General features: G+C 42.7%; 1 protein-coding gene across 1 annotated transcript; it reads right to left on the bottom strand.

Moving 5' to 3' along the window:
• Positions 1–9033: 9033 nt before the first annotated feature.
• Positions 9034–10047, bottom strand: LOC123150429 (26.2 kDa heat shock protein, mitochondrial; the record flags this gene model as incomplete). Its single annotated transcript, XM_044570281.1, is given in 2 exon segments — positions 9034–9744; positions 9865–10047. Coding segments are annotated over 2 exon segments (605 nt in total), but the record flags the coding sequence as incomplete, so codon positions are not given.

A 10047-nucleotide genomic window follows, 5' to 3' on the forward strand; every position in this document is an offset into this window, starting at 1 on the left:
TGCACTAAGATTTTGTAATTTCTTCTTTTTCCAATACGATAAGACGAGAGGGCATCTCGGTTGTGATTCTTGTTTTGACCAATGACAATTCCTTTTTGTCCTTGTGCACTCTCAACTTCTTTTCTTCAGATTTGGCACTTTGACTCTCAATAATTGGTTGCTTTGTCTCATTGCCTTTAGTAGCCAATGTCAACACTTTAATTGGCTCTTTTTCATTTGAGGTCAAATCTGAAGTTGCACTCTTACGACCATCTCTTTTAACACGGTAAACTTGCTTGACCACCTCTTTCTTCTTCCTTGAGCTCTGGACCGATTCCTTATGATTGAAACGGTCTTTAACATGTGATTTTTCAAATGTTGATCTTCTCAGAGCTGCATAATATTGGTGAGATGGTCTAAAATAAGATGGAGAATGTGTCCTTGTATCATACATGTCCCATGATGGATATGGGTCTATATGGGATAGGGAGGCATCCACGACATTGGCATTGGCGGCCCAAAATAAGGATATGAAAATGTTGCATTAAAATTCTCACTTTGCCAATACCGATCCTCATATTTGCGCCTTGGGGTGATCTTGGTTTCTTTGCATGATTTGGCCGATAAGTATTCTTCTCTTCACTCTTCTTTTGATATTTATCCAATAGTTCAGTGAAGGTGATTTTTGATCTCTTACACTTGCGCTTATTTCGGCCTTTGTTTTCTTTTGAATTTGCTTGCCGCTCCCCAGTCCTTGGCATCTCCCTTGTAGCTTCGATGGAATTCTCACCCTCAAGATTATGTTCATTATGCTCTTCAACAACTTCTTTACTTGAAAGCTTTATCCCATCACCTGCAATTTTTACCTTCTCTTTAAATGGATCGGCTTGAAGTAGCTGATGCAAAAACTTTCTGCCATCGAGACCAATCGGAATAGACTGGTCATCTCTTGGTTTCTTAACAAATTTCAATCGCCCTTTATCAATGGCCGATTTAACTATTTGACGAAACATATTGCAATCCTCAAAATTATGTTTGAACGAATGATGCAACCTACAATACATTCGTCGTTGAATTGATGTCTTGACATGGTGACCAAGAATTCTTATGTAATTAATTTTCAGCAACAAATCAAATATCTGATCACACATGCTTGAATTGAAGGTAAACTTTTTATTTTCTATCCGATCTTGTTGTGAGAACGGCTTTGGAGTTAAGCAAACAAATGGTTCAGATTTTGCATTACACCATTCGGCTATGCATTGTGTTTTCCACTCTATATCCAATATCTTTGGGTAAGATATTATACTAGCATCGGTTTCTCAACATAATTTAACCTTGGCTTTAAATGTATAAAATGAAAATATTTATAACATACATGTCTCAATTGAGACCAAGCGTAAGCCAAGTAAGAAATAAGCAAAGCTACCCAATTTGATATGAACTTTAGATAAAGCAATGGGAAAGCTTTGGCTGTAGTAATAAGTCGCTATGATATCTTTGAATGGTACAATATATTGACCGATATGCTTAGTAACAATTTTATTGCTAACAAGTAAATTACCCTTCATCATTGGTCCTTCAAAATTACTTATGAGTATTTTCTAATAGTTGCATCAACAATAAAGTTCTGACCGGATCTGAAAATAGGTAAATTACTTGCTAAATATACCTCTTCGAATATGTTGGGAGAGCATGATTGTGGTGTGACTTGAACAATATCTTGCTCCACCTTTGGATGGATCCCCAATGCCTCTTCATCATCTTTTTCTTGATTCTGTGCATCATTACATTGAAGATTTTTGTCGGCTGAACTTTGTTTGGCTACTTGTTCTTGTCATTGAAGTTCATCAATTTCTATGGCAGGGAACTCATAGGGTAGGAAGTAGGTTCCATTAACTTCAGAAAAATCAAGCATGGTTGTTTTGCTATGCTTGCCATGCCTTTTTCTCAATAATTCTTGCCTCTTTGGATTTGATGGGTTCGGAATATATACTACTTGATTCGGCCTTTTCAACTAAAGCACTTTCATGTTCCGAATCATCCTTCTTTTCATTGATACTACCAATTGGCAATGCTTCTTTTATCTGAGACAATTCTTTTTCTATTTGTTTTTAGTGGCGAGCAACAAAATTGGCTTTAAGCTTTTTCCCAATTTCAGCCCACTCCGGATATGATTGCCCCCAATGCTTTTAGATTTTTTTGGCAATGACACACGGGTGTTGCCAAAATTTTGCAATTGTGTAGGGGGTGTATAATATGATGTAGTACTAGGTGAAGGCATATGCATTGTTGTAAAACCATATTTTTGCTCGCCAATTTTATTAATTGGCAAAGATTCATCTTCTTGCAAAACCCTTGCTTTTATTGGGGCATAATCAAGAAATAGCCCATTTTCATGTTGTTCAAGGCAAAGAGCACTAATCCTCTTACTTTGGGCCAAACTCTTCAATGCAGCCACCACTACCTGATCTTCTACAATATTGGGCACAATCGCTCCTGTAAAATTTACATTTATTCGGCTATGACCAGGACGGTGTGAAGGCGAATTATGAACATCTATAGTTGTGTATGGTGCTAAAAAATTATTGTCATGAGGTGTAGCATATGACGATTGAGAATAACTGGCCGAATAGCTAGTAATAACATGGCCAATTCACTCGTTCATCGGCATGGTTGGATTAGTATATTGCACATTACTTGCTGATGAATAAAAGGCTAAAACACTTTCTTGCATGGCATTGGAAATTCTAACATGAGGTGTTTCAAATTTATTAACCGAACTCACCATGTTGTTCATCGGCATATGGATTTGTGGGGTTGCCGATGCATGAGAGTTAGAATACATATGTTGTATGTTGCTAAAATCATAAAAATTTGAAGCATGAAGATTGTTTTGCATCAGCCCTTGCGCATAATTAGATGCATGATTGATAAAACTAGGGCTAGCCAATACATTATGCTCATTAGGTGATCTAGCAACAACATATGAATTATTTGCATCTACAAAGGGGAATTTGGTATTCATATTATCTTTGTAGATTGCACCAACTTGATAACGATCTCTTCGTAGCAAGAACGGAATGAAGACCGTTCAAAGCTTCATCCCCAGCGGAGTAGCCAAAAGATGTGTTCGCACACGAACACATCACCGTGTACCTCCAATGCCGACGGTGATGCACCGCAGCTCACGTCGAAGGAGACCCATCCGGAAGCGCGGTACGCAAGCAATCCGGCGGGTGCTTTTCAGGACCCGAAACCCCACGCGCCCGGGAGGGGCCCCGTCTAGACGCGCAGTGGCTAAGGGCTGCCCTAGGTCGGTTCGCCCGCCCCTAGAGCCTTGAGGATCGCTGCCCTTCAATGAAGAACGAACGAAGAACGAGAGAGAAAGAATAAGGGAGAGGTGTAAAACTAGGGTAAAAATAGATTGATTGTTTGATTGTGTGTTGTTCAATCGGCCGTCACCCCTTAGGTATATAAGAGGTGGCTGGACTTCCCGTGCAATGAAAATGCTTGGATTCACGTCCAAAACCCTAGTCAAATTCGGATTGGTTTTGTCCGAACTTTTCAAAACTGTTCGGTTTAAACTGGCTGCACCTTGCGGGTAATTTTTGAGGTGGTAAACGACCTCGGATGAAAATGAGCGGAAAAAAATCTTGACCATTTCGACAAGATGAACAACTTTCATGTTGAACTTTTTTTATCAGATATCATCCTGAGGGTCAAATCGCTCACGCAAAACAGGATATTACTCACGCTACCCACCAAACAGGGTGTCTGGTGGGGCGCGCCATTTTTTGCCTCCTGACGGGGATGTATTCTGATGGCTCTAATTTTTGCATACGAACTCGGATTGGGACAATTTTATATCAAAATCAACCTTTTTGACGAGACGCACAACTTTCATGTTGAAACATTTTCCATTTGAGGTCGTCTTAGGGGCGTAATCAGCTAAATAGTGTTATGAATACAAAATCTCAGTACTTTGAACACAACTTCGACCTTAGAGATGAGATCGGATGGCTATGGTCCAAATATCAAAGTTTCTCCTTTTGACAATACAGAACTTTCTCACTTTGAGCACTTTTCTATTTTAGGCCATCTTAATTTTGTTTTTGACCATGCCAAAACCTGGTGTCAACATATGCCCCCTGTTTTTTGGCAAAGCTTGTGTGCCGAAAAATAACTTGCACATAGCTTATTCTAAGGACGATGTCAACACTCCATCGGCCATTTTGCATGTTCTTAGGACGATAAGTATATATCGACCATTGCTTGTTTGAACCTCTTGATGCAAACTTAGGCAAAAACTTCTCAACTTCTATAACAATCCGATGATAAGGTTTCATAGATCAAAACCACCCTCCGAACCATATTGTTCACCATTTCGCTAGGGTTTTGCAGATAATCAGAAATAACAACTTTCCGGTTAAGCTAGTCTAGTAGAGGCTTTCTAGGGACACAATGTTTTGTCTATGTATCCACACATGTATCAAGTTTTCGGTTAATACAATTCTAGCATGAATAATAAACATTTATCATGGTATAAGGAAATATAAAACAATAACTTTATTATTGCCTCTAGGGCATATTTCCTTCACGCGGGACTCCAATCCAAAGGGACACTGCTGGGATACTTCATAGCTGGCACACTAGATGTCCATGGCTACAACTTCTCCTGCATCCGTCATGATTAGCCAAGTGAGTACTTTGAATGTACTCACAAGCACACAAACAATCCAAAAGCAAGCAATCGAAAAAGAACATGGCAACAACAGGAAACAGGTTAAAGACATAAAAGAAAGCATAACAGCTAGCTAGAAAATAGTTCTCCTAGACTACTCATTTAACAGTCCAAAGTCTATCTTTAAGCATGATTCCCAATCATCCGTCTTAACTCTCAAGGCTACCTTGAAGTCTATCCATTCCTGCCAACTAAACATGAATACAACACTTGCGTAGTTTAATTTGGACATGGTCTTGATCATATAGTGTGACTTCATATGAAGTGTGTACCATTATGAGGGAATCGGCTATTCGGATAGATTTGAAACCCTGCAGAGGTTGTACACTTTACCCACAGCACGGGAAGTCTGGCAAAACCCGCTTACAACATGTCACTCTTATCGTATCACCAACCTCTCGCGGGCTAGCCCTGTGTGAGAGAATCCGGATCCCTCCCACCACGTGGAACAACTAATCCACTACGGGATTCAATAACTTTCTCTGTGCACGTCTCACAACCTGGGCTCTCGTGACTAGACGACAATCCCCCGGGCAAGGGGATACTGACCATCCAAACATCCCTCTTTGGTGACAAACTGAGCGAGGACCTTCCCACTAAGGCAAGTGTGGCTGTACGAGGAACGGCTCGATGCCGTGGCACTACAAACTAACCAACCATGAAGGGTTAGATAATGAATTCAATTCTATTACAAATAAATCTTCTAGTCAATTTTTAGTCATTTTTTATTTCTAACGTCTTTCCTGCAGATGATCATTTCTAAAACTAAAGTTTGTCCATCCAAGATGATCATGTCTACATGAAAGCAAGAATAGAATGTGTTGTCTTCTACTACTAGAATTATTCAACATTTCTACTCATATTACTACTCTCCACTAACAAGTTCTCATCCATCAACTAAGCTTCAATATCAACTTCAAAACTAGTGAATGGTACTGTCCAACTACTATCTAAATAAATTACACTAGCATGGCAAACATTCTTGTACAAAAATAATCTAAAACTTAATTTAATTACTTCCACAAAATAAAGAAATTGTAATTTTTAAACCATGGCCTGCAATGCCATCAAGCAAATGGAGATGGTGGCTTGCCTTGCTCAAGTGAAGTGCAACACAGCTCCTTGTCTTCACCTCATGTATTAATTTCTTATGGAAATAATTTAAAACTTCTTTTGTAAATAACACATAAAGTCAAATATTCTGTCCACAAATTCCAGATGGGTCAAATAAATCCCAAATTAAATCAACAAATAAAGAATTTCATAAGAAAATTTTAGCAAAAATAATCAACTAAAAAGGACCTATAGTTTAAAAGTTATCACTAGTCAAAGTTGCTTTTCTAGGGAATGCCATTCGGCGCTATCACTAGTCAAAGTTGGGTCAACATAACAATTTAAATAAAACAAAAACGATTTAAACAGAAAATCCCATCACGGACACGTTGAAGGCGTATTTCTGAAATACGCGTTCACTTACGCGCCGTTTCGGGATGAAAATGAGTAGCCGGTAGGTGGGCCCACATGTCGGGTTTTTGTTTAAAATTGCACAATCAGCGGAGCAGTGTCTCACTGGCGGGCGTTCGTCGGCGTAGAGGGCACAACAGAGCTCGGGGGTGGGAGCGTTGGAACGATACAAAGCGGGCGATCCTCGTACTTGTAGCTCCCCCGGAGACGTCCTGGTGACGTCGCTTATGTCCTCTCCGGCAGCGGCGCCTCTTCAGGCTCCGGCGAACTCCGGCAAAGCATCGCAGCTTGGGAAGCTCCGTGGGGGATTTTGGTCAGTGAGGTGTGGCGGTCCTAGTGGTGGTGTGTTCGGGGTGCCCGAACGGAGAGCTCCGCTCGATTCCGCGGCGGCAGGCCGTATGGCATGCTCGATGGCCTGTGTGACGTGTGAGAGAGGGGAGGAGGTGCTGCGAGTGAAGTCTGAGCTGTGGAGGAAGACGACTAGTGGCCGGGGCCGTAGTGGGGGCCGTGGCGGGTTCAGGTGAGCGCTTGCGAGCTAGTGGCCGGGGCCGTCCGGGCTATGGAGGAATACGACTACTGCCGAACGTCATAGGTGAGCGGCGCCGCGTCTTCCGGCGAGCCTAGGGGGGCCTGGTCGTAGGGCGTCGAGGCGGTTCTTGGAGGGATGCGCATGGCCTCCTACGAGCGATGGCGAGTCGCGGACGGCAGAACGCGATGAAGCCGTCAGGTCATTGGCATGCTGGCGTGCAGAGCGCGCTCTCTGCATGCCAGTGGAGTGATCACCACGACGCCCACGCCGAGGGCCTTGGCTCATTTTTGGTACTTAGCACCGTGTTGCGTGAGGCGTGCAGAGTAGGTCCTAGGAGTGGTCGTGTGTCCCAGGTGCACTGAAACTGCATTCTGCAAACCCAAACAGTTTTCGGTAGCAAGCTTTGACAGCGCAAAATACCAATGGCAGGCGACCTTCATGGAGGTCGTTTTAAAAATAAATCTAAAAACGTATTTTAATGTTACAACTTTTTTTTATAAAAATCATACATGTTTACATCGATGTATTCAACATGTGTGTAATTTTTGAATATGAAATACATTATGGTAAGAGCTACACAAAAAAGACAAATCACGACTTTCAAACTGATGAACGGTGAATAACACTGTTCACTATTAGAAATTCAGGATTTTCTCTTTTTTGTGTAGCTCTTACCATAATGTATTTCATTGTCAGATTTTATACACATGTACAATACATTCATATGAATGTTTAGAATTTTTTGAAACTCCAAAAATGTAATTATTGAACTTTTCAAAATATTCATCTCCATGGAGGTCTCCCGCCAAAAGCCCTCACTCGCTTTGACAGCAGCTACAAAGCAAACTAGGTAAGGGTCGGTGTGTGGGTGATGTCTAGGGGTGTTAACGTACTAAGGTGTAAAGTGTGCCAATTTTCAGACAGTTTGGACCCCTATACAGGGTTCGTACTTGCTGTAGAATTCAGAATTCGTTCCAGAAACTGGAAGAAGATGGTGTGCTCAAAAGAAAAAGCTACTGAGTGGGTTAGTGGCATTTTTAGTGTTAGTTTGACCCAAACAATTTATACAAATTTATTGGGAATTTTAGAGCAACAGAAAAACTAGTTGCTTCACAACTCAAGGGTTTTTGGAAGCTCAAAACCTTTTTAGAAGAAGAAAAACTCTTGAGAAAATTTTGGGAGAAGTAGCTATTCAGATGGTTAGGGTTGGCGATAACCAGAGTATGTTATCTGAGTTATGTTTTTGATTTGGTCAAGTCCAAGAAAATCAGGGGAAAGAAGATCCAAACCAAATCCCAGAAAAGAAACTCCAACTTGATCCTGATTCCTGAAGAAAAAGGGCCAAATTTCAGGGTGTTAAAATCTCCGTCATTCTTTGCCCGGATCATGCCGGCATCTTCCGCTGGAGGTCCAGCTCGTGGAACTTCACTAGCTCCTCAAGAGTTTGCAGCGGCTACTAGATGCCCGAACATCACCAGTTGCTTGGGTTCGCTCCAGGAACTGGCTGATGCGACTGGATGAACATGGATGAACATTGAGGAACAAACATCAATCAGAAACAACACATCCATCACAAATCAAGTAATCACGTCAAACTTCCGGAAATCAACAAGTTCTTGACCATTTCTAAACAAAAAAAGTTCATGACCAGTTTCACTACCAAATCAGTTCATTGCCTCAAACTAGAGGAAATCAACAAAGTTTAATGACGAATTTTCACCAGCAAAGTAGTTCATCATTCGTTTTTTTTTTGGTTGTGGAAAATCGACAGAGTTCCGGATCAACTTCTCCATCAAAGTATAGTTGACAATATGAAGAAGTAAACACATAGTAGGATAAACACAAAACATTCAGGGAACCACCAAATCAGTTAATCACATTATACTTGAGAAAATCAACGAAGCAGGACATAAACAAGGAAACGCCTATCTCATGTGACTGTTACAATTGTTACAAAAACCCTACAGCTACAAACTGGAACAATTGCAGTTGTTACAAGAAGTTAAACTCGAGGATAAGCACAGAAAATTCTAGGAGATCAGACAAGCAAAAATTTCACAAAAACAATTCAAGGATAAGCACAAAAAATTCACGGAACAGCAAGCAAAAATCATCAACCTGTACCAACTCCATGACGTCAAACTAGAGGATAGGCATGAATGCTCAGCTTTTTACAGAAAGCTTAAAGCAATACAGATCAAGGACGAGATAAGATAGAAAGGCTTAAGACAATCAGAGTAGTTCATCAGGCCAAACTCGAGACAATCAACAAAGTTCATGACCAATTTCACCACCAAATTAGTCCAGCACGCCAAACTTAAGGAGATCAACATGGCTTCATGACCAATTTCAGCACCAAATCAGTTCATCATATGCCAAATTTGAGGAAATCAACAGAATTTCATGACCAATTTCACCACCAAAGCAAGTTCATCATATGCCCAACTAGAGGAAACTAACAGAGTTCGCGACCAAGTTCATCACCAGACCACTGCCTACTCGATGTAAGACGATCAACGAAGCAAAACAAGGAAGAAAAGACACCAAACATGACCACATCAACAAGGCGTCTCTCACACTCTCGCGCCGGCCATCCTCCATGAGCACTACTCGACCTTGACGTGGAAGACGTCCGTGCGGTCCTCCTCCTTGACCTTGAGCAGGGTGACCCAGAGCACGCCATTCTTCATCTCGGCATTGATCTTGTCCATCTTGTACGCGTCAGCAGCGGGCACCTCGATGCGGCGGTTGTACTTCGGCACCGCGGAGTCGTCGTCGTCGCCGTCCCAGGGCTGCTTCTCGCCCTCGCCCTTGATCACCAGGATGTTCTTGTCCGCCCGCACCTCCACGTGCTCCTTGGTCAGCCCCGGCATCGGCACCTTGAGGTACACCGCGTCGTCGTCCTCCTTGGCCACCCAGCGTCCGAGCAGCGACGCCCCAGCCCCAGCAGCAGTGGAGGAGAGGCCGGCCTTCATCAGAGACAGCAGACGGGCCATGCTGGTCGGCGGGCCGAGCGAGTCGATCACGTCTGCAGAATCAGCACCAAGGAAACCAAAAGCAGATCAGAAGGCTGATTTGACTCACGGTGTTGACACTTCAGCACGAACGCAAAGAAACGGCGCGCCACTGGTAGGGAAGGGAAGCATACCCTGCGAGAAGAAGCTGGGGGTGACGAGGTCGCGGGCGCTGTAGTCGTCGTCGTCGTCGTCGTAGCGGCTGACCTCCTTGGCCTTGGTGTTGTACGGGCGGCGGGCGGCGGTGACGGCGGGGGAGTCGACCGAGCGGAAGGCCACGGGAGCACCGGACTTGAGGAGGCTGGCCGGCGCGGCAC

Source organism: Triticum aestivum, chromosome 7A (genome assembly GCF_018294505.1).
Source record: "Triticum aestivum cultivar Chinese Spring chromosome 7A, IWGSC CS RefSeq v2.1, whole genome shotgun sequence".
NCBI lineage: Eukaryota > Viridiplantae > Streptophyta > Magnoliopsida > Poales > Poaceae > Triticum > Triticum aestivum.